Source organism: Pinus tabuliformis, chromosome 1_1, assembly GCF_031772625.1.
Source record: "Pinus tabuliformis cultivar Carrire ecotype Pingquan chromosome 1_1, CPIR1, whole genome shotgun sequence".
In the NCBI taxonomy this organism is placed as follows: domain Eukaryota; kingdom Viridiplantae; phylum Streptophyta; class Pinopsida; order Pinales; family Pinaceae; genus Pinus; species Pinus tabuliformis.
This window is the reverse complement of record NC_142297.1, coordinates 231681607-231706376: the sequence shown is the minus strand read 5'-3', so window position 1 is coordinate 231706376 and position 24770 is coordinate 231681607. Positions and strand designations below refer to the sequence as shown.

The 24770-nt window shown below is 29.9% G+C and overlaps 1 protein-coding gene across 1 annotated transcript; it reads left to right on the top strand.

Annotated features, from left to right (window-relative positions):
- On the top strand, positions 1-24040 carry LOC149212375 (uncharacterized). Its single transcript, XM_089388667.1, has 5 exons — positions 1-84; positions 11178-11267; positions 12123-12757; positions 23423-23572; positions 23885-24040. The coding sequence occupies exons 2-5, from the start codon at positions 11183-11185 to the stop codon at positions 24038-24040; spliced, it is 1026 nt and encodes a 341-aa protein (XP_089244793.1). The 5' UTR covers positions 1-84; positions 11178-11182.
- The last annotated feature ends 730 nt before the right edge of the window (positions 24041-24770 follow it).

Genomic DNA, 24770 nt, shown 5'->3' with positions numbered 1-24770 from the left:
ATAATGAAGCCCAAAAGAGTAGATTGGCTTGCAGTCCTCAAACAGATGGAGGAACAGAACCTCAACCATCCCCTCTTCTTCAAGGTCAGTGGCTTTTCAATTATTATAGATGTGCTTCTTAAATATAGATGGACTGAGTAAATTATTAACCAAGTTGATCTGTATGACATTTTCTTTTCAGTCCACTAATGCTTTTACTGCTCTGCAATTTATGCCATATGCCATACGAAGCTTCTTGGCAGTGTTATCAGACTCTTCCCAGTCCAAGTGGAGTCGCGAGTTTGACTATGTTTTAAGAGGAAACAGAGTCTAATTAGCTGAATCTGAAGCAATCCCAACTTATTCTTTAAAGTTTAACTCATAAATATCACCCAAACTCACTGTTACCACTCAAATTATCACCTAGGAGGAAAAGTCCTAACCTCAATGAGACAGCCTAGACACATAATAGGCAAGCCACTCACTGTCACCTTGATGGCCTTGCCCGACTAAGGAGACTACCTATCCCAGGGGGAATCCGCATGATCAATTTAAACTTAGATTGTTGGGAGAGAAATTGGAAAATACTAGCATGAATTGACTACTCTTATGCTTAACTCAATCAAATCGATTCATTCGTCAAAGATGTGAGAATACACAAAATTCATATACTCGTTAAAATTCTAAGCTTCCAAGAGCAGGCATCCATATGTTCTAAGGCTAACTGTATCAGACAATCAGGCTACCATAGGCACTCCATGCATTTGTTCATCTGATTGAAAATCACGGCCTCTTCCTCTTCCACGACCTACAATCCCATCTGTGCCATAGACAATGGGGCCCATATTATATAATCAGTTGCTCAGTCCAATCAAATTGAACCCAAGGGTACTTTTTGGCAAATGACATTCACTAGCCAATTGGATAAGCGGTTCTCTACTTGAGATTTCTGAGTACCAAAATTACTTCGTTGCACCCTCCTTTGGTTAGACACAGGTGGAACCCAAAAGGCTCTAAAGATTAGAAGTCTAGATGGAGGGCGTCTAAACATGAGAAGGTCTAGATGGATGCCAACTATTTGCGAGGAAGAGAGGTGGGCAGCCCCAGGCCTTAAGAACATAGTCGTGGGCCTTTTTTTTATACAAAATCTCCCCATTTTTTGAGTTGAGTGGGGTCGCAGGAGAACATGGGTTGGGCTTCTCTTTTTAACATTAGCTCCCATTTTTTTGATTAGAACGAGGTCGTAGATCTTAATAAGAACATAGGGTTGGGCTTGAGCTCTTAATCTTCTTTATTGCTATGTTACCAACCAGCTCTGTTGAAAAAAACAGAGTTTTCAGGGTTCTCCTGGGTGAAACCCAATTGGGCTCTGCTGCTGACCTTAGTTAACTAGGTCACGAGTCTGACTCTGCTGACAACTTAAACTTGCCATTATTAAGTCATCTTTGTGAGCACTTGTGGGTTGGAACCTGATTGTTGAGCGCATTTCACAAAAATTAAGCAAAACACACCTTTTTATCTGATGCCCCTCCAGTGGACTTGCGGTCGAAAATTTGATGAGGGATTATAGTCCCAGCCCAAAACTAATTGCTATTTTTTTAAACAGAGTGTGCTGAGGGTTTTGGGGGTTGCTGAATCGATCCTTTGCCTAAGAAGATTGGAAAATGAAAATTTTACTAATTGTTTGCTGGAAAAGTGAAGTTTGCTGCTTGTTTTGGATAATGCATATCAAGCTTCATCGGTGAGTACCTCATGAGTTATACCCTGCTAGACAAGTCAAAATTACACGCAGATGGACATATGCCTTTAAATATGTGACAATGGATTAAATAATGTGTCCTCTTTAGTTGGTGGTCTGCACTCATATAAGCTATTTTCTTCTCTTCTGGAAACTTTCCAGTTTTGTCACTCAACATTCTCGTAGATGTTTTCTTCCAAATTGTAGGATATAATTTCAGATGTAATTTCCAGCATTATTTCTCAGTGTGCCCATAAATCAACACTGCAATGATTGCAGTGATTCCTGGTGTTGTCTTTTGAGTCACTGAGCAGTGGTGAAAGTCCTATTTTTGTTCGTTTGCTTAGGAGATTTTTGATGTTAGGTACCTTTCCTTGGTATTCCATTTCCCCACTGCTAGTTTTCTGTTCTTGTACTCAATAAATAGAGCCTTCTTACCAACATCATTAAGGTTCTTTACTTCAAATGGGGTAAATTCTTTTCTGATGTAGCCATGTAGTTCTCCTCAATTTTTTTATCAACGTTTGAGGAACTTCTACTTTGAGATTTAGCAAGCTTGCTGATTTCTTATATTCAGTGGTGTAGTCCTGAACAATTTTTCTTGTGTTTGTGAAAATATCACAATTAAATGGATCTTCTTGATATCTAATATCGTAGAACTGATCCTTCAACAACATTTTGAATGTCTCCCATGATACTATTGAGGGTCTCCTTTGCTGCTTCAAAGATTGCATATAGCTGTCTCACCTTAAAGCATGGTGGAAGATAACGAGGAAGTCCTCAATTCAGAAGGTTTCGGGCTGTTTAACCTTAGTATCCTCTTGATGAGAATTTCCTTCTTTCTTGAAATTTACTGAGCATTCCTCTTTCTTTGTCGGGTCATCATTTTTGTTAACATACCAATATTTGTTTTTAATCGACTAAGGATTATCTTTTGTTCTTCTCTTTCTTCTTGGTATTGTTTGTCAATATGAAAGACCAAATACACAATGCATGGGAGATGTAAAATATGAACTTTATATCAAATGGGGCCATTGCATACAATGAGGCAGATCTCCTTTTATATTACTGGTTATTTGTTGTACAACTAATTTCCCTAATCACGTTATTTACAAGTGAATTTGAATTAATCTTACCAAAATTTTTAGTTCCTTGAAGTTTATCTATTATGTTATCAATGCATGGCAATGGATATCAGTTTTTAAGGGTATGGATCAACAATCATCAACACTTTTAACTGCTTTGAAGTTTTGCTCTGCTCTGTTGGATCAGGTGACACACTTTTAACCGTTGATTTGAAGTGTGACTACTTTTTCCAAATATCAGTTGAGTTGACTGCTTGTCCAATAAAAAAAATTTAAAATAAAATTAAAATAATTTAAAATAAAAATTTCTAGAAAACATTGGCTTAAATCAAGCCATATGGAAAAAATCTAAAGAAAATAATAAGCTTTCAACAATTTATCAATTTCTATATACCTAGCATACCTAGCAGTGGGCAGGTATAATAACAAGAAAGAGGCTAGGTACTTTTTTCACTCATTTGATAAAAAAAATCTCACCACTCCTTATTTTTGTTCTAGCAGTTAATGTTGTATTAACTAACTGTTTATTAAAAAAATCGACAATAGAAATCAAATAGAAAGCGGTATGGTTCAATGCCTAAACAGTGGATATCAAGCTCTACAACATCTTACTTAGATTTTCGATAAACAAATTGCACAATGAAAAGGATGCCAACTTTGATGGTTATTGCACATCCACCATAGAACGTGTCTTGACTCCTTATGTTCTCGTTTCTTCCGTCAAAGTCCAATATAAGTGTTTAAACATATAACGAAACTTCTCTTGCAAAGTATTTACAGTAGTTGAATTTAATGTGATTGTACATTTTTTTGCATATAGAATATTTTTGAATTTGATTGATAAAAACGATGTCAATTATTTAACATTTTTTTCGTCAAATTTTAAAATAGTTTTGAAATCTAATTAAAATAAAAATAACCAGTATAAAATAACTTAGATTTTTTTTTTTTCTATTTGTTTACTATAACGAGTCTTTTAATATTTTCCTGTGCTTGAAATTGTACTATTGTGACAATATTTGCACTAGAGCTTATCATGAAAGAGACAAGGTGGTTGCAAATTACATATCAATTCCCAACATTGAGCGAGATGTATGATTTTTTTTTCTATTTGTTTACTACAATGAGTCTTTTAATATTTTCCTGTGCTTGAAATTGTACTATTGTGACAATATTTGCACTGGAGCTTATCATGAAAGAGACAAGGTTGTTGCAAATTACATATGTCACTAAATCTGGAGTGGCTTTATTTAGAGTTGGCTCCTGATAGCGAAGAAATTCTTTCAAAGTTGGTGCTGGTCTTTAATGTTCATGTTGATACTCTTCTTTCTCCTTAGTTTTTTTCAAATGTTCAATGGTGTATAATGTAATTAGGTAAATGTTTAATAATATTAATGGTGTACAATGTAATTAGGTCAATGTTTAATAATATTAATGGATTAGGTAAATGTTTAATAATATTAATGGTGTAAAATGTAATTAATTTAATTACATTTTTTTTCATTATTTTTGGGTGAAATGTTTGATATATTATATTATACTTTTGGTTACTTAAAATAAAATAAAAATAACATTATTAAAATAAAAATTATAAGTTATTATTTATTTTATCAATTTTTGTTGGGTAGTTAAGGTAAATTTGAAATAAAAATAAAAATAACCCTATATTAAAATAAAAAGTTATTATTTTTTTAATTAATTTTTATTGGGTAGTTATGGTAAATTTGACTTGGTCAAGTTAGTTTTTGAGCTCTGAGTTTATGAGAACCCATGGTATTGTCCATGGGATTTAAATCCCTTTTTAGTAATAAAGAGTTAAAATGGATCTAGATTGGTATTAATGATAGAAAGTTTAACAAATTGTTTAAATTAAATGCTTTTTAACTAAATAAATTATATATAAGAGAGCCTTCTAAGTTATGTAAGTTTGAGCCTTTTAATTGAAGTGTGTATAAATGTTAATATCTTTAAAATTATGTAAGTTTGAGCCTTTTAATTGAATTGTGTATAAATGTTAATATCTTTAGAATTTTGAAATTTCAATAGTGATTTTAGTAAACTTTTTTAAAAATAATAAAATTTTAATATTTAATAAAAATAATGAAATTAATATAAGTGAGACAAAATTATCATTAAATCTAAAAAAAATAGATTTAAAATTTAATATAAATGATATATTTAATTATCAATTATTTAACAAGTATAATTTATCAATATATTTTAAATTAAAAGAAATATAAAGTTGAATTATAAATTATTTAATAACTTTTTATATTAATACAATGTGAATTTCAGCTATTTAAATCATTTAATATATTAGCCTAAATCATTTATCAATTATTGAGAGGGGTCAAATTTTTTGAAGTGAAAACCTCTTTTTTTAGTGCAAAACCTGAAGAAATGTTTGCATGCCAAAAAATTTGATCCCTCTTAGCATTTAATAAATTCAAAATTAATATGGATCTACACTGGTTCTAATTAGTGTACCATGTCATTGCTACTCAACAAGTATTTAATCTTATTTATAAATTAACATAACATTTATTATTAGGCTTACCAATCTAGTTCCAAAATGACAATGGTATGTTTACAACATTTGATTGAGTGATTACACTTGTGACTCAATAACAAGGTAATATTCAACTATGAAAGACATAATTCCACTAGGAGGGTATGCTACCATTTGGTTCACTTTCCATATACTTCATGATAATTGTTCTTTTTTTGCAAGGTGTTGGTTCTCATTATTACTTTGATTATAAACAACATAGATAATAAATCATAACACTGGTTCAACATATACCATTCATGAATTTTAAGGTTAGCATTGAATATAGTAGTAATACATAAGCATACTCTTGTATGCTCCTCATAGTACAATGGTATTTCCCTTAAATTAAATCTTGTGATTATGTTGGAGTCCTCAACAATAACTACATCCCTTTGCACAATGCCCTTGAGGAACTTGACTCCTTGATACATTGTTAGTGCTTTCACTTGTTATTAGTTGCTTGTCCCTATCTCCAGGAAAATTTTAATTTATAGGGACCTCTTCCACTTAGCAAAGCACAAAGCAAGGTCTTGATCTCCATTGAATCCATTCCCTCTAGTTCCATAGTGTTGGCATAAAGAATTTTAGCTACTGGCTGCTCTTTGGGTATCCCTAAAATTCGTATACCTTGGCTCATTACAGTGATGAATCAGACAAGTGTATAATGTGATTTCAATGACACCTTATCTCATTTGTAGTGAACATTTCTACCAGCTCCATGCAGAGGACCCTCTTTTCAATATGTTTTCAATTCTATGTTTTGAAATTTTTTTAATTAGAAATGTAAAATCATAAATTTAATTAATTATATGTTTTAAATTTTATTTTTAAATTAAAAATATAAAATCATAAATTTAAATGGTTCAAATTACATTATAATGCACTTAATATTTATAATATGGGTAGCCCTTTCCAAATTTATACTTTCCATTATATATTAAATATTATCCATTAAAATGAAAATAAATATCTACAAATTTTAATAATAATAAAGAATTTGGCATGTTAATATTTTTTTATTAGTAATTTTAAAATTATAAATTACAATTTTTGAAATTATATTACATTTTTCATGTATTATTGTATATAATATTTATAAAATTAAATAAAATAACCATATATTTAATAAAATTTTTATTATTATCAATTTTATGGTTTGAAATTTTTCCAAAATAAAAATATAAAATTATAATTTTAAATGGTTCAAATTTCATTGTAATTCACTTGATATTTATAATATTTATGGGCTTTTCCAAGTTTATGTTTTCTACTTTATATTACATATTATTGATTAAGATAAAAACAAATATCTATAGATTTAAATAATTGCATGGAGAGACTTTAGTCCAACATGAATGATTACATGGGAGATTTTAGCCCAAAGTGAATGAGATGTTCTAAGGTTATGTAATGTTATTTAAACTTGTTAATTTAGTTAAATTACATAAATATAATATAAAATAAAATAAAATAAGAATTATAATTATTAATAATTAAACCATTTTAGATTCATCTTAACTCTAGATTTAGATAGCCTACAAAGGGATCAAATTTCTCAAGGTACAAGCTTTTCCTTTAGATCCATCTTAAGAGTTTGTTCTATTTGCATGGTTTGGGAAATATTACAAAGACCCAGGATTTCACATGAGTGAGAGACAATTTACTTGATGTGGTTTATAAACATGTATATGCATCTCCTAGATGGGGAGGAGCATGTGGAGGGATATGGAGGTGAGTATGAGATTGTTTTGTGTGAGAAATCCATCACAACTTGTTAGATTTCTCACTCTACAATGTTTCTATGTGCTTGAGTTTGTGCTAAAAGGAAATCTAACACATGTTAGATTTTCTTTTACATTGCAATGTTCTTAATCTAGAACACATTAGACTTATTTAGTCCTAAAATGTTGTTATGTTCTTGTGTTTGTGCTAGAAGGAAATATAGCATGTGTTAGATTTATTTCAAATTTAAATATGCTTGTGTTTGTGTTGAAATTTTTTTTAACACAAGCTAGATTTCTTATACTCTACAATGTTGTTGTTGGCAACGTGTATGTATTTGTGGTAGACATAAATCTAGTACTTGTTAGATTTCTCACTCTACAATGTTTCTATGTGCTGGAGTTTGTGCTAAAAGGAAATCTAACACATGTTATATTTTATTTTATATTGTAATGTTGTTAATCTAGCACACATTAGACCTATTTAGTACTACAATGTTGTTATGTTCTTGTGTTTGTGCTCGAAGAAAATATAGCATGTGTTAGATTTATTTTAAATTTAAATGTGCTTGTGTTTGGGTTGGAAGAAAATTTAACACAAGCTAGATTTCTTATACTCTACAATGTTGTTGTTGGCAGCGTGCTTGTATTTGTGGTAGACATAAATCTAGCACTTGCTAGATTTCTCACTCTACAATGTTTCTATGTGCTCTAGTTTGTGCTAAAAGGAAATCTAACACATGTTAGATTTTCTTTTACATTACAATGTTGTTAATATAGCACACATTAGACTTATTTAGTCCTAAAATGTTGTTATGTTCTTGTGTTTGTGCTAGAAGGAAATATAACATGTGTTAAATTTCTTTCAAATTTAAATTTGCTTGGGTTTGTGTTGGAAGAAAATTTAACACAAGCGAGATTTCTTATACTCTACAATGTTGTTGTTGGCAACGTGCTTGTATTTGTGGTAGACAAAAATCTAGCACTTCCTAGATTTCTCAACCTACAATGTTTCTATGTGCTTGAATTTGCGCTAAAAGAAATCTAACACATGTTAGATTTTCTTTTACATTGCAATGTTGTTAAACTAGCACAAATTAGACTTATTTAGTCCTAAAATGTTGTTATGTTCTTGTGTTTGTGCTAGAAGGAAATATAGCATGTGTTAGATTTCTTTCAAATTTAAATGTGCTTGTTTTTGTGTTGGAAGAAAATTTAACACGAGTTAGATTTCTTATACTCTATAATGTTGTTGTTGGCAATATGTTGTATTTGTGGTAGACATAAATCTAGCACTTGCTAGAATTCTCAATCTACAATGTTTCTATGTGCTTGACTTTGAGCTAAAAGGAAATCTAACACATGTTAGATTTTCTTTTACATTGTAGTGTTGTTATATTTGTGGTAGACATAAATCTAGCACTTGCTAGAATTCTCAATCTACAATGTTTCTATGTGCTTGACTTTGAGCTAAAAGGAAATCTAACACATGTTAGATTTCTTTTACATTGTAGTTTTGTTAATCTAGCACACATTAGACTTATTTACTACTACAATGTTGTTATATTCTTGTGTTTGTGCTAGAAGGAAATATAGCATGTGTTAGATTTCTTTCAAATTTAAATGTGCTTGTGTTTGTGTTGGAAGAAAATTAACACAATCTAGAATTCTTATAATGTACAATGTTGTTTTTAGCAACGTGCTTGTATTGGTGGTAGACATAAATCTAGCAGTTGCTAGATTTCTCACTCTTGAATGTTTCTATGTGCTTGAGTTTGCGCTAAAAGGAAATCTAACACATGTTAGATTTTCTTTTACATTGCAATGTTGTTAATCTAGCACACATTAGACTTATTTAGTCCTAAAATGTTGTTATGTTCTTGTGTTTGTGCTAGAAGGAAATATAACATGTGTTATATTTCTTTCAAATTTAATTTTGCTTGTGTTTGTGTGGGAAGAAAATTTAACACAAGCCAGATTTCTTATACTCTACAATGTTGTTATTGGCAACGTGCTTGTATTTGTGGTAGACATAAATCTAGCACTTCCTAGATTTCTCACTCTACAATGTTTCTATGTGCTTGAGTTTGCACTAAAAGTAAATCTAACACATGTTAGATTTTCTTTTACATTGCAATGTTGTTAATCTAGTACACATTAGACTTATTTAATCCTAAAATGTTGTTATGTTGTGTTTGTGTTAGAAGGAAATATAGCATGTGTTAGATTTCTTTCAAATTTAAATGTGCTTGTGTTTCTGTTGAAAGAAAATTTAACACAACCTAGATTTCTTATACTCTACAATGTTGTTGTTGGCAACGTGCTTGTATTTGTGGTAGACATAAATCTAACACTTCCTAGATTTCTCACTCTACAATGTTTCTATGTGCTCGAGTTTGCGCTAAAAGGAAATCTAACACATGTTAGATTTTATTTTAAATTGCAATGTTGTTAATCTAGCACACATTAAACTTATTTAGTCCTACAATGTTGTTATGTTCTTGTGTTTGTGCTCAAAGGAAATATAACACATGTGTTAAATTTCTTTCAAATTAAAATGTGCTTGTGTTCGTGTTGGAAGAAAATTTAACACAATCTAGAATTCTTATACTCTACAATGTTGTTGTTGGCAACATGCTTGTATTTGTGGTAGACATAAATCTAGCACTTGATAGACTTCTCACTCTACAATGTTTCTATGTGCTCAAGTTTGCGCTAAAAGGAAATCTAACACATGTTAGATTTTATTTTACGTTGGAATGTTGTGAATGCTTACATGTTTCTGTTTAGGCTAAAAGGAAATCTAGCTTGTGCTAGATTTTTTTTGTCGTGTAATGTTGCCATTGGAAATTTTTATATGTTTGTGTTATAAGTAAATGTAACACAGACTAAATTTTTCTCACCCTACAATGTTGTTATGTGATTATGTTTCCATTAGAAGGAAATATAGTATGCATTATATTTCTTTCACCTTGTAATGTTGTTATTTGCAACGTTCTTGTGTTTTTTATAGGAGGAAATCTTTGTACACTATCCCATTCTTAGACTACATATTCCATATGAAGGGCCTTCTAATCATTTTGGGGTTTAACATTTTTTATATTATAACAACAGTCTATGTAGGCATGGACTAAAACCTCATAGTCTCTAAAAGGCAAGGTCAAATGTCCCAAGAAATATTATTATTACAGTGTTTTTATTGACATTGTGTTTATGTTTTTGCTAGAAGGAAATTTAGCATCCACTAGATTTGCTTTACAATACAATGTTGTTGTTGGCAATCTTCTTGTATGCAATAGAATATAGTCTAGCATGGGTTACATTTCCTTTGCCTTGCAATATTTTTAATGACAATGTGTTTGTGTTTGTGGTAGAAGGAAATCTAGCTTGTGCTATATTTATTTTGTTTTGCAATGTTTTTCTTGGAAATATGAATGTGTTCGTACTAAAAATAATTCTAGCACGTGCTATATTTATTTCACCTTACAATGTTTTTTTTGACAATATCCATGCGTTTGTAATATAAATAAATCTAGGATGCGAATATTTCTTTTGCTTTTTAAGATTCTTGTTGGCAATATGCTTTTGTTCGTGTTAGAAGTAATTATATCACATTTTATATTTCTTTCACCTTGCAAAGTTGCTATGTGTTTTTCTTTGTGCTAGACGAAGATCTAGAAGAAAATCTAACGATCGCCATAGTTAATGTTCTTTCATTGTGTTTTGCTTTTATTTTTTCTAAAGCAAACTAAGAATGTACATGACTAGAAGAGATAAATTTTGTGTACATATGATGTTGTAGTTTCTACAATTGTTTTTATTTATTCACAATGTAATGTCTTTTGGAAATGTTCTTATGCTCGTGCTAGAAGGAAACCTAGTAGATGTTTGCTTTCCTATATTCACGATTAAAAGAACATAATAAATTATTTGGGGGTGCCCTTTTTCTAACCTTGATTAGCTATTATTGTGAGTTCTACACTTGTTATTGTTCTTGTTCATTTTGTTACACATATAATGATGTGAGTAGTTATAGTATTTATAAATTCATATTTTCATCAATAATTTGAAACTATGATAACAATTTTTTACTTTATTTTCAGATACCATGGACTATGAAGCTAGCGAGAATTCAAAGGAAGCATCCAAGGAAAAAGGAAGTTCAAGAAACACGACACCAAATTTTTTAAATGGTATGACAATTTTAGTTTATACTTTGTTACAATCGTTAGACATTGTGTTAATAACTCGTTGTTGATTAATAAAACCTATGGAAATAGCCTTAGGAGTGGGGTTTTAATGAGGACAACCCATACTAACATGGGTATTTTTTTTTCCAAATTTTTTTAACTATGTGATAACTTTTAGTGTCATATACTAAACTTGCATAACATATGTACTCATTTATTATTGTGCGTGTAAATGGAAATCGTGTATTATAAGGTTGTTTAATACTATTTGTTATTTCATGTCTTCCATAATATTTTTCTTTCTAGAAACCATGGAAACTGCTAGGCATGAAATTTGAAGTAAAGTAGCAAAGAGAAAAAGAAAAACAAATGATATACAAATGATGCCCCCTTCAACTGATATGGTGGTTTTATATTTTATGTACTCTTTTAGAAATGGTTGGATTAGGTGGTTTCTTTTCTTAGCAATTTTACCCACGTGATAACTTTTGGTGTCATATAGTAAAACTTGCATAGCATATGTACTCATTTATTATTGTCCATGTAAATGGAAATCATGTATGATAAGGTTGTTTAATAATATTTGGTATTTCATGTATTCCATAATTTTTTTTCTAGAAACTGCAGAATCTGGTGTGCTTGAAATTCAAAGTAAAGTAGTCAAGAAGAAACAAAAAAAAGTGATATACAAACATTGCTTCCTTCAACTCGTATGGTGGTTTTATATTTTATGTACACTCTCTTAGAAATGGTTAGATTAGGTGGTTTTTTAGTATTTATAAGAACATTATGTGACAATATTTGAAATTATATTTTCATTTTGATTAATGCAAATATTTTTTTTGTTGTTATTTGCAGAATTGGTTGGCCCAAAAGCAAATGAAATGTTACAACCATCACTTAAGAAAAAGAAAAGTTATTCAACTGAAAAGGTAGTATTAATAACACCTTCTACTTCTACTTTTGAAATGATTAAAAAATACAATACATATAATGAGTTTGTGCAAGATTGGTACATCCAAATAGAAGCTCCGATGAATATGTTTCATGATATGTATCTATTTGGATCAATAGATGGAAACGAACCAGAGATATTAGGAATAATAATTAATTGCTATGCTTACAATGAAAATGACATTGACTTTCAAGTGGAAATGATTAAAGAAAATGAGGTAAAATTAATTTCATGTCAAGTGGAGTATACAAATTTTAAACCAGATTTGATTGAAGCTTCAAGTATTGATTCAACAAATACGATAAAGATTTCAATGTTCAAGTTGGATAACTTTGAGAGCTTCTCTAAATCTGGACTAAATAGTTGTGCAGATCTTTTAAAATGCATCGCCACTGTTCTGAGATATCGCTATGTAAGAAGTAAAAAAACATCATCTGTACTTCTTCATTTACAACAAAAAGGTAAATTTCTTGATAAAATTGATTCTCAATTTTTTTTTCCAAGGAAAATTGATTCTCAAATTGATTCTCAATTACTTGCTTTGAGAAGAGTATATTTATTTGATTTGGAGGAGAATATAACAAAAAGTGATTTCAAGCTCACTATAGAATTTCAAAAAACTAGGAAAGTTGAATTTGAAACAACTATAACCTTGCAAACCAATGTGATGAGATTCATGAAGCCTTCAAGCATTGCTATCTATTTTCAAACTCCTTTAATACAAAAGTGGTTGTCGAAAGATGTAAAAAAGCCCCCAAAGTGTTCAAATTAAGATCACAAGATAATTTAAATGTTCAAGTATTAGTGAAATCATTCCTAGAAAAAATTCAAACCTCATTACCCGATGCTCTTCTGATTCCATTTGACATCAATGAGCTTGATCCATTGGTAAACTCTATCAAAATTATAAATGAGACAGATCTAAATTCTAAGAATATCAATTTTTGGATAGTTGATGGTCAACATACCATTCAAGCAGTGAAAGAAATTTTAACAAATCCTAAGTATAATGTATCGAGAGAAGCGAAAAAAAATATAAAAAATGTAATGCTTGATTGTTGCATCCATTAGTTGAACCCACTGAGGTGATCCGCATTTGTTGTCAATTAATTATGCAAATAAGGTATTCTTCAAAACTCCATTTATTGATTGTGTGCGCTCGGCAAGACATTTCTTAATTGCCAATGACAAATTAAAGAAAAGGAGGATTGGATGTTCTGAGACAGTTGAAGAGAAGGTATGTAATTTTAATTATTTTTACATTTAACATTTTATTATTGTATCTATTTTTGTTGTAGATAAATGACTAAAGCTGATAATATAAGTCATATTTTTTTATATTTATAATGATTTCTCATTAGATTATAACACTATTTAGTTTCATTTTTACATTGAATCTTTATTAGTTTATATTTATTATTTTATCATGTTGATGATGAAATGTTGTGCTCATTCTTTGTCTCTCCAATTACAAATTTTTATTATAAAAAAATTCTCTTATATTTTGATGAACCTATTTGGGATAAATGGGACACTGTTTTTAACTGTTACCAACTAGGCACATTAAAGTGTTCTCCAAGCCAACTTGATTTTGAGAACTACAAGAGAAATAGTTTACATAGTTTGACACCAGCGACTCTTCAGCCCATTCAGGGATTAACCATGGAAGAAATTTCTTTAGTAGCATGTAAGCTATTGGATGAAACCATTTGGTTTTCTATTCCAATTAATCATCCATCAAATGCCATAAAATTAAAATATTATTGTTCTAAATTGAAAACCAACAGAAAAATATTGGATGCAATCGTTACATATTGTCAAAGTCATGATCAAAATTTGAATGAGATGACTCTTACTACATTCAACATTCTTGAGCATTATGAAATTAATGATATCATATTTACCAATTTTTGCAACACGGTGGAGGGGTCTACTTATGTCAAAGGAACACGTACTACAAAGATAGAGTCCCTTTCTCAGCAAGCATGTGGAGTCCTTGATAGAATGATAAATAGATCAACAAGTGTTCAACAGGTTGATAACAATTTTGAATTTGGTTGTCATTTTGGGGGCCCTCATCTTTTGTCAACACTTTTGCACTATTTCCATGTCAGTTGCAACCAATTTTACATATGACCTTGTTGGTTTGGATACACTTGCTTTGAAAAAAACAATTCCACAAGCGATATTACATTGAATTTTTTTGATTTCTTATCGAAAAAAATGAGTTGAATGACTTTACTATAGTTCTCTTAGTAGAACTTTGGTTTTGTAATGATGTATGCCAGTCTTTAGAAATTTTCATAAAGAAATCCAAGTTCAACTATAAAATGACTAGTGACATTTATGAATATAAGTCCCAAAACAATTATAGTTATGATATAGTTCTTATTATACATTTCTATACTTCAGAATTAAAATTTTTGAAGGCTATAAAAGACTCACACATTTGAAGACACATTTGATGAAAATGAGAGAGATTATGATTTCTGGATGGATTTAGTGGAGAAACACCAACAATGTAGTGATGCAAAAGTGGTCAGTTCTCTTTATGCGGGGAAAAATTTAATCAAGGCTTGTTGTACATATGGAAGAAGAATTTCATGTGTTGTGCAAACATAGTCACAAAGGACAATCATGTTAAATAATTACAAATATTTTCAACTATCAATTATGGTATCCATTAACTTCTTGGAAAATTCGGGTACTACAATTCATTTTTTTCTTCTTATAATACTTTGGATACTATTTTTTTCATATTTCTTAATTGTAAAAGAGTTCACTAAAATGACTAATGATAGATATTCTAAAATAGAGAATGATGAAAGTGGGAAGAAAAAAATTAATCAACATAGTGCTCATGTTGTTGAAAAAAGTATGGAGATAGAAATAGGAGGAGAAGGAGGAGAGGAAGAAGTTATCATACCAGGTACATAATTTGTTTGGTTTTTTCTCTTGATAATTTTTCAAGTTATTTAATTTCCATATTCATAACATTTTTGGATGACTATTATAGGGAATTATGAGATGAATGAAATTAATCAAGACAATGACCATGGAACGATGGAGATAGAAATGGGTATTAATCGTTGTGACTCTATCTTTTTTTATTTTATTTTATTATTCTTTTAAATTATTGTGATTCATATCATTTCATATGTTGATTATAGTTGGAAATAAAGAGAATGCATATAATGACCAGGGTACTGTACCACAAAACTACAATCAAGACCAAAATATTACTATGGATGATTATAGATGATTCTTTTTTTGTATAGTTGTTTAATGAATTTTGTTCATTGTCACAATTTATAACATTTTTTTTATGTTTATTATAGTGACAAGCAAAGAGAACCAAGACATTGATCAAATGAAAGTTAAACAAAACTTTAATCAAGAACAAAATATAACATCATGTACTTATAATTTGTCCACTTGTTTTCCTTGTTATTTAATGATTTTATTCATTTTCACAATTCAAAATATTTTATATGTTTAATTTGGAAATGCAACGTTACAAAGATGAAGATAATGTCATATCAGATACTTATAACTTGTCTTCTTGTTTATCATATTATTCTTCAAACTCAAATGCTTGTAACTACAATAACTTTGTATATTTTTATTATAGGAACAAATAAAAAGGATAAAATTAACAATCAAAGTAATGTTAAAGGTGTGTGTGTGTGTGTTTCTTTTTAAAGGTTGCATTACTAATGTTTTTCTTGGTATTGGTATTTGATTGAAGGTTTAATATGTTTACTCTAGGTCCTATCAAGATGATAAAAGAAATTATTGTTTCATTTATAAATAGTGCAAAAACCACTCAAGGTAAATGTATCGTTTCAACAATTATTTTAGTAATTTTTGTAACATGAATAAAATGGTTTGACTATATTATTTTCCATTGTGTTGCAGCCAAAATAATTGAAAAGAAACTAGTTATTTTTGAACTAAAGGACATTTTTTTATCATAGCATCGATGATGAAGCAACAAACAACGAGCATATTGAGAAAATGGGAGTTGATGCTGATTACACAATAGAGAAAAAATTATTTTGGATTCATCCACATGCAAAATCATTTTTTGAAATGTGTTTCAAAAATGAATCTCTTGACATTGCAATTTGGACGACAGCTTTGAAACAAAGCACAACAAGATTTCTAAAAAAATTGGTTTCAGAGACATTACAAGAAACTTGTGTTTAAGTGGATTGCTTCAGACTGTAAGCCACAAAAGGGACATAAGGTCATTGATAATCCAATGAAAGTTATACACACTAAATCATTGAAAAAAGTGTGGGAAATGCATACCCAATATGATGCAACCAATACTATTATAGTTGTTTGTTTAATTGAGAGAGTGAAAGAGAATCCAAAAGAAAATGTGATTCTTGCCCCTCCATTCATTGGAGCAAATCAAGGGGATAATTGGTTGATCAATGAGCTATGGAGAATATTGCATAAACTCAAAAGGCTATGGATGTGCGAGCTATTTTGAAGGATGTTCAATTACATTTAGAAGTACCTTAAGATTACAGATGTTTATATCATGCTATTATATGTATGACATCATGAATTATTACTTTTATTTAACAACACTAATAAAAGAATTGTTGATTTGGTTTGTCATTACTGAAAATAAAATATTTTGATTTTCTTTATTTTTGGTGAGATGAATGGTCATTTAATGTTTTCATATCAAAATTTCCCATGCTATATATATATTTTACAATGGATTACATTATATGTAAAATTAATAGATAATTGGTCTATTTGTTTTAATTAGATCATTACAATTATTTTCTTTAAATGTGGTTTAAGTTATCGTTATACCTCTTAGAAATTAGTAATGTGAAGGATGACCCAATGCATTCTTATAACCCTTTTTATTCCATATAAGTTGAAAAATTATATTAAGTTGTATGTAGCACCAACAATAAACATACAATTTGTACTAAAAGAAACAACAAAAACTAAGGTAGAAACTCTATAAATTAACATATAATTAATTAGGTTTGAAATTTAAAAATTGTATTATATTGTATGTGAAAATTAATATATAATTAGTTTGTTTACTTGCACTAGACCATTGTAATTATATTTTTAAGTTGCAATTAAATAAATCGTTACAGGTCTTAAAATCAATGATTTAAATGGTGGGTCAATGCATCTTATAAGACTTTTATTCCATACAAATTAAATAAAGGTATTAGGCTCTATGTATAAAGTAAACATATTATTTGTTTGTTCATTTTAATGGGGCAATTGTATTTGTATTTTGTGATACTTTGAGCTCATTGTAAAATTACGTTTGCATACAAATGGAAATAGTTCATAATAAATATTAACATCATTTTTAAAATGATAGGTTTTTATGTCCTTAAACAATGAAGTGTTGAAGTGGAGATATATTAATATCATACATGTGGTTGCAGTGCAGATGCAGTTGGGAATTACAACAAGTCAAAAGATGTTGTTGATATTTGAAGTGGAAGAGTATTCTTCCAATCATACACCAAAGATGAACAAAATTTTCATATTCAAAGAGAACCAGCTTGGCAGATTGGTGATAGGTCCTATTTTTTAAGGCCTTTTCAGTAAGAATTATTAAAATATTGCTTAAGAAATTATGATGTCGCAATATGGACATTAAATGTCACTGGCAAGTACATTTGAAAAGTACTTGAAAATCAAATATTGATATAGAGGACTTTAAATTTGCATGGGACAGGTCTCATTGTCATTTGCAAACAAAATTGGAAGTAGGGAAAGGAAGATAATTTTACGAGAAAATGTTGATTGATGTGTGGTCCCAATATGGAGATAATTATGAAGAATCAAATGTATTGCTAATAGATATATAAAAGCATACTTCTCATTTCATTAGATATCGATCAAACCACATCTTGATAAAATCATATACAGGAAAAGAGCAAGATACGTGGCTTATGCAAGTTTTATTCCCCTTTCTTAAGACACTTCATCGTATCAAACAAAAACATGAGTACATTCGAATGTTCATGAGTACATTCGAATGTTCAATAGAACATGTACTTCATTGTAGTTCATGGAGATAAGCTCTTTTATAAATTTGTTGAAAAGTACATTCTATTTTTTCAATACATTTTGGACATGGTTTTTGTTGAATCAATTTGTATGATTTTATATTTTTTGAAATATATGGGAATTGCCAATTATATTAATATGTATATTTCTTATTATTTATAAATGTTTTTGCAATGACTTTGTTGTATCGATTTTTTTCTAAGATATGTGTGCGCGCGCACGTGTTCTTAAATGAATTATTTGCCATTCAAATTATCTTACATGAACCATCGAGGTGTGTTATTTTTAATGACTTATGTTTACTTATATGTATCAATAATCATATATAAATGTGAAATATAAGTTTTGAAATAGAACTCCTTGCAAACAAAGGTGCTATTCTTACTAAAGAAATTATAATAATTTACTTGATAAATGTTATGTGCATTATTCACTATTAAGGCTAATGATAAATGTGTCATAGGTAAATAATTTGATCTTTTTGAAGCATAAGATATGTGATTTCTCAATTGATAGTTTTCATAAATTTATATGCTAAAATCAATTAATGGTTGTAACTGCAATCATATCATATTGAAAATCAACAAGGCACAAAGTTAGTTATTCATTGTTTACATATAAAATGCACTAATATGAATGCATAAATGAGATATGTAATTTTTTAGATAAAAATATATTGTAAATAATTTTGCATTTCTTAAAAAACATATATATGATGATAATGATTGATAAGTGGATTATCAAGGTTTGATTACATACTATCATGGATGAATTATGTCATTGAACTTTTTGAATCGTAAGGCATCTAATTTCATTATTTAAAGTTGTTTTTTTGTAAATTTATATTTTAAATAAACTGAAATCATATCACTTGAGCTATAATTATATTATTGACTTGTACTTAGTTATGTCCATTAATATGAGTGTATAAAACTGATTTATAAGAGCCATATACTATGATGCATTTTTTTAAAAAATAAGTCTTTTAATTTCTTGATAATAAGTATTAAGTGGACTATTTAGGCTAACAAGTGATGGCTCATAAGTGAATACTACTCGTTAAATTGTAGGGCATTCAATTTTTAACCCATATTTTTTTCATATATTCTTGAATCAACTATTTGTATATGTAATCATCTCATCTCATTTAATTTAATAAGGAATCCATTTATTGACTTTTATTTGTCTATTACATAGTCTATTAAGAGTGTATTAATCTCATATTGTATTGTTTTGAAACAAAACTATATGAAAAACAAAATTCTTTTCTTAATAAAACATGGAATAATTAATTAACATTGTGTTAAGTGGACCATCTAGACTCATTAAAGAGATGGGTAAAAAATGGTTGTATTTAAACTTTTTGCACCACAAGACATTGATTTTCCAATCCATATTAGCATTTTGTCATTTTCAATTCCTAAATAGTTTATTTGTGGTTTAAATAATTTCATAGAATTCAATATGACTTGAAGAATTCTATTTGGTTATATGCATTGATAGAAGTTCGTAAATGTGATGCAATTTTTAAATGTAACCCTTAATGTAAGTAAATATATATATTTTACAAAACACATTATAATTAATTGATAATGAGTTTTAAGTGGTCTATATAAATCCATTTATCGACTTTTATTTTCATATCATGAAGTTTAATCTAAGTGTATAAATGTGGCACTTTAAAAAAAAAATAAAACTCCATGTAATATGAAATGTTTTTCCTAACAACACATGGAATAATTAATTGGTAATGAATGTTAAGTAGATTGCTAAAGTTATTTCAAGGTATGGGTCATAAATAAGTGTACTTAAACTTTATGTAACATATGACATTTGATTTTCCCACCTTTATTAACATTTGATAAATTTCAATTCTTAAATAAATTATTTGTAATTGAAATAATCTCATAGAACCAACAAGACAAGTATGTCTTAAATTATGTTTAGAATGTATGTATGTATAAATGGAATTTGTTTTTGAAATAAAGATCTCAAAGTAAGTAAAAAATATATTTTTTAGAAAATTAATAATTTAAAATCAATTATTTATGAGTTCTAACTAGTTTATTCTATTTTGAATTGACAACTTTTTCTAACTATGCTTTATTAAATCAATTTCTCATATATGTAATCATGTCATATAAGTCAATAAGTCAAGAAAGCATTAATTGATTTTTATTTAGCTATCATGTGGTTTAATATGAATGTATAAATGTGAAATTGTTATTTCTGGAATAAAAAACCATGTAAAGAAAATGAATTTTCTAATAAAACATGGATTAATAAATTCACCACGAGCATTAAGTAGACTATTTAAGCTCATTCAAGAGATGGGCCATAAATGGATGCCTTTAAATTTTTTACACCATATGACATGCTTTTCCCATCAATATTAACATTTTGTAAATTTGAATTCTTAAATAAACTATTTGTACTTAAAATAATCTCATAGAATCCAACAAGACTCAAAAGTTATTTATTGAATTTCATTTAGTTATATGTATTCATATAAGTTTATAAATGTAATTTATTTTTGAAATAAAGCTATTAATGCAAGTAAAGATTTATCTTATATAAAACTATCTAAGATTAATTGATAATCAGCTTTAAGTGGTTTATTCAGGCTACATGAAAAATCAAGTGTCATATATGAATGCCTTTTAATACATATTTAATCTTCAAAATCAATATCTTAATGATAATTTATTTGTATTTACATTAAGTATTTAATAATTAAAGAACACAGGGACTTATATAAATTTCAACTAAAATACACGAGTTATGTTTCACATTTATTTCTTCCCCATTAAAAATGCTTATCATTTTCTCTTCTTAGTGAAAGTAATGGTCAATCATGATTTTCCATACAATTGGTTGACACTGAATTTACATCGAGACTGTTATTGGTTTTGACAATGTTTACAAGGAGAGATAAATATCCACACTACCATCAACTGTGCTAATATTTGAAAACCCTTGCCTCCACTACTTACAAGAATTCACCACTAAAGTTTCTTGTTTACTTCAATTTGTGACATTGTCCATCATAATGGAATGAATTGAATACCCATTTAAGAAATATCATTAAATGTACTTGGATTTGAGTGGAGATAGATCAATGGTACCTAACCTTCTTGAAATACCTAGATCAACAATGTATAACTTTTATAGTGGATGCCTGCATGCTATGAAGATGAATGATGACCCCCTCATTAGTGCTTCATAAAGGCACAAAGGGACCGTAGGAAATTGAGCACAAGAACATTTTACTAAGGTTTTAGTAGACTAGTCTAAATGCAATGCAAGGGACACCTATCCTTGTCATTTACAATAACATCCTCACATCACCGTCATTCAATCAACAAATCCCTCGTAGGTTGGGGGAAAGGGGGTTAGAGTTGCCAAACATAAAATTTAAACATTGAGGAATCTAGCATGTTATCCATAACTATAATATCTTTATTTTATGTTTGACATACTAATATGATTTAGCTTAAATCAATTTCTTCTAAGAGTTTGATTTCACACTCCTATTGTGTATTGATACTATTGTACATAACAACCCCATGTTTGACCTATTCATGATCTCTAATTGGTTTGAAATTACTTGCAAATTATTTTAATGTTGAATCAAGTTAATATGGTGATTTACAAAAGAATGAATGTTGTTGAAGGCCTTGTAATAAAATACTTGCAAACAAAGGTGCTATTCTTACTAAAGAAATTATAATAATTTACTTGATAATTGTTATGTGCAATATTCACTATTCACAATGCATAATTCACTAGTAAGGCTAATGAGAAATGTGTCATAGGTAAATGATTTGATATTTTTGAAGCATAAGATATGTGATTTCTCAATCGATAGTTTTCATAAATTTATATGCTTGAATCAATTAATGGTTGTAACTGCAATCATATCATATTGAAAATCAACAAGGTACAAAGTGAGTTATTCATTGTTTACATATAAAATGCACTAATATGAGCGCATAAATGTGATATGTAATTTTTGAGATAAAAATGTATTCTAAATAATTTTGCATTTCTTAAAAAAACATATATATGATGATAATAATTGATAAGTGGATTATCAAGGTTTGATTAGACACAATCATGGATGAATTATGTCATTGAAATTTTTGAATTGTAAGGCATCTAATTTCATTATTTAAAGTCACTTTTTTGTAAATTCGTATTTTAAATAAACTGAAATCATCACTTGAGCTAGAATTATATTATTGACTTGTACTTAGTTATGTCCATTAATATGAGTATATAAATGTGATTTATAATATCCATATATTATGATGCATTTTTTCGAAAAATAAGTCTTTTAATTTCTTGATAATAAGTATTAAGTTGACTATTTAGGCTAATGGGTGATGGCTCATAAGTGAATACTACTCGTTAAGTTGTAGGGTATTCAATTTTTAACGCATAATTTTTTTTTCATATATTCTTAAATCAACTATTTGTATATGCAATCATCTCATCTCATTTAATTTAATAAGGAATCCATTTATTGATTTTTATTTGTCTATCACGTAATTTATTAAGACTGTATTAATCTCATATTGTATTGTTTTGAAACAAAACTCTATGCAAAACAAAATTCTCTTCTTAATAAAACATGGAATAATTAATTAACAAATTATGTGTTAAGTGGACCATCTAGACTCATTAAAGAGATGGGTAAAAAATGGTTGCATTTAAACTTTTTGCACCATAGGACATTGATTTTCCAATCCATATTAACGTTTTGTCATTTTCAATTCTTAAATAGTTTATTTGTGGTTTAAATAATTTCATTATTAGAATCCAATATGACTTGAAGACAAAATCACTGCTGATACTAGACATGAATGGGAAGTTATTTATTGAATTTCATTTAGTTATTTGTATTCATATAAGTTTATAAATGTAATTTATTTTTGATTTCACACTCCTATTGTGTATTGATACTATTGCACATAACAACCCCACGTTTGACCCATTCACGATTTCTAATTGGTTTGAGATTACTAAAATTATTTTAATGTTGAATCAAGTTAATATGGCAATTTACAAAAGAATGAATGTTGTTGAAGGCCTTGTAATAAAAAACTTTCAAATTTAATGAAATATGTGTTAGAAGAAGATAAAGACAACGAAGACCTCTGAGGGAGCCTTTCTTGATAGTGGCGAACGAGTGCGCGATGTCACTATGGATGCTCTAGAAGAGTTGATGATGGAGCAGACCACTGTGTTGGGGGTGCTCAGAGCGCAGTTTCAGGCACTACAGGTGCGACCACTAGGAGTGATGACACCGCACCTCATGGAAGGTACCGCCGAAGCTGAGTAGATGGTGCGCACCCGCACAAAGAACACTATGTTGTTACTAGAAGGCGTCATCTTAGTAGAAGCCGTGGGTGACATAAGGGGCTGGGGGTTGAATTTGGCCTTCCTTCCCAAAGAAACTTTATACCAGCTACAGGATGGGGTAACTGCTGAGCTTCATGCCAGGGAGGGCCACGCTCTCCAAATCTTGAGCAAGAAAAAGGTAAATTTAGACCAGATTAGCCTGCAACTTGACAACCTGGTCACCCAAAACTAGGGATTAGAACAGGCAGTGGAGGAGGCCTGTAGTAGCCTTCTGCAGTTGGTCATGCCGACGACACTCCCCATCATGGAAAATATTCACCAACTGGCAGCTGGAGTCTGCAGGACTCAGGAGGAGGCCGCAAAGGTCCAGTTGGAGTTGAACTTGTAGATCACGGCGTTGCGAATGAAGGAACAACCCTCTACACCTCTAGAAGTTAGAGAGTAGCACCACCGCGCCATTAAATTAGGGTTGCAAGAGATAGAGCACTTTGTGCAGGACTACATGAGATTGTTGGACTAGTCCCTCTTCACGTTCACTTCACTATAGGAGGACCAAATGCTACAACAGTTGGAGACAGAAGCGCAGGAATTGCAGCAGGCCTATGACAATGTCCGGGGAACCACGTCGACAATTGCCCTTACTCAGCAACTGGCTAAAATGAGGGAGGCCCAGGCTCTAAGGCACAGGTGGATGTTGCATGTCAGAAAGAAGCAATGCTTAAAGAATGCATCCAGCCTGGGCTCGAGGAAGCATTCATGGTTACCGCCATGATCAAGGGGATGTTGGCCCAGATACAGGATACCTATGTGCAAAGGCAAAAGGGTGCCTATGACAACGATGCATCAGAGAGTTGCATAGAATGGATACAACGGACAATGGAGGAATGTGTGGTAGAAGTCCACAAAGCACAGAAGTTGCTGGATGGACTCCGAGAAAAGATCACCACACCAGCCGAGTGACTTGGGATGAGTCATGTTGATTGTGTTGGGGGCCTGCTGGGCAGTGGATTCCCCCCATAAGTGGAGTTTTGGGGCTTAGAGTCCGAGTTTGGTCAATGTAATGTAAAGATCCCACAAAATGCGGGTGCAGAGCATGAGAGTCTAGGGTTGTCCGCCCT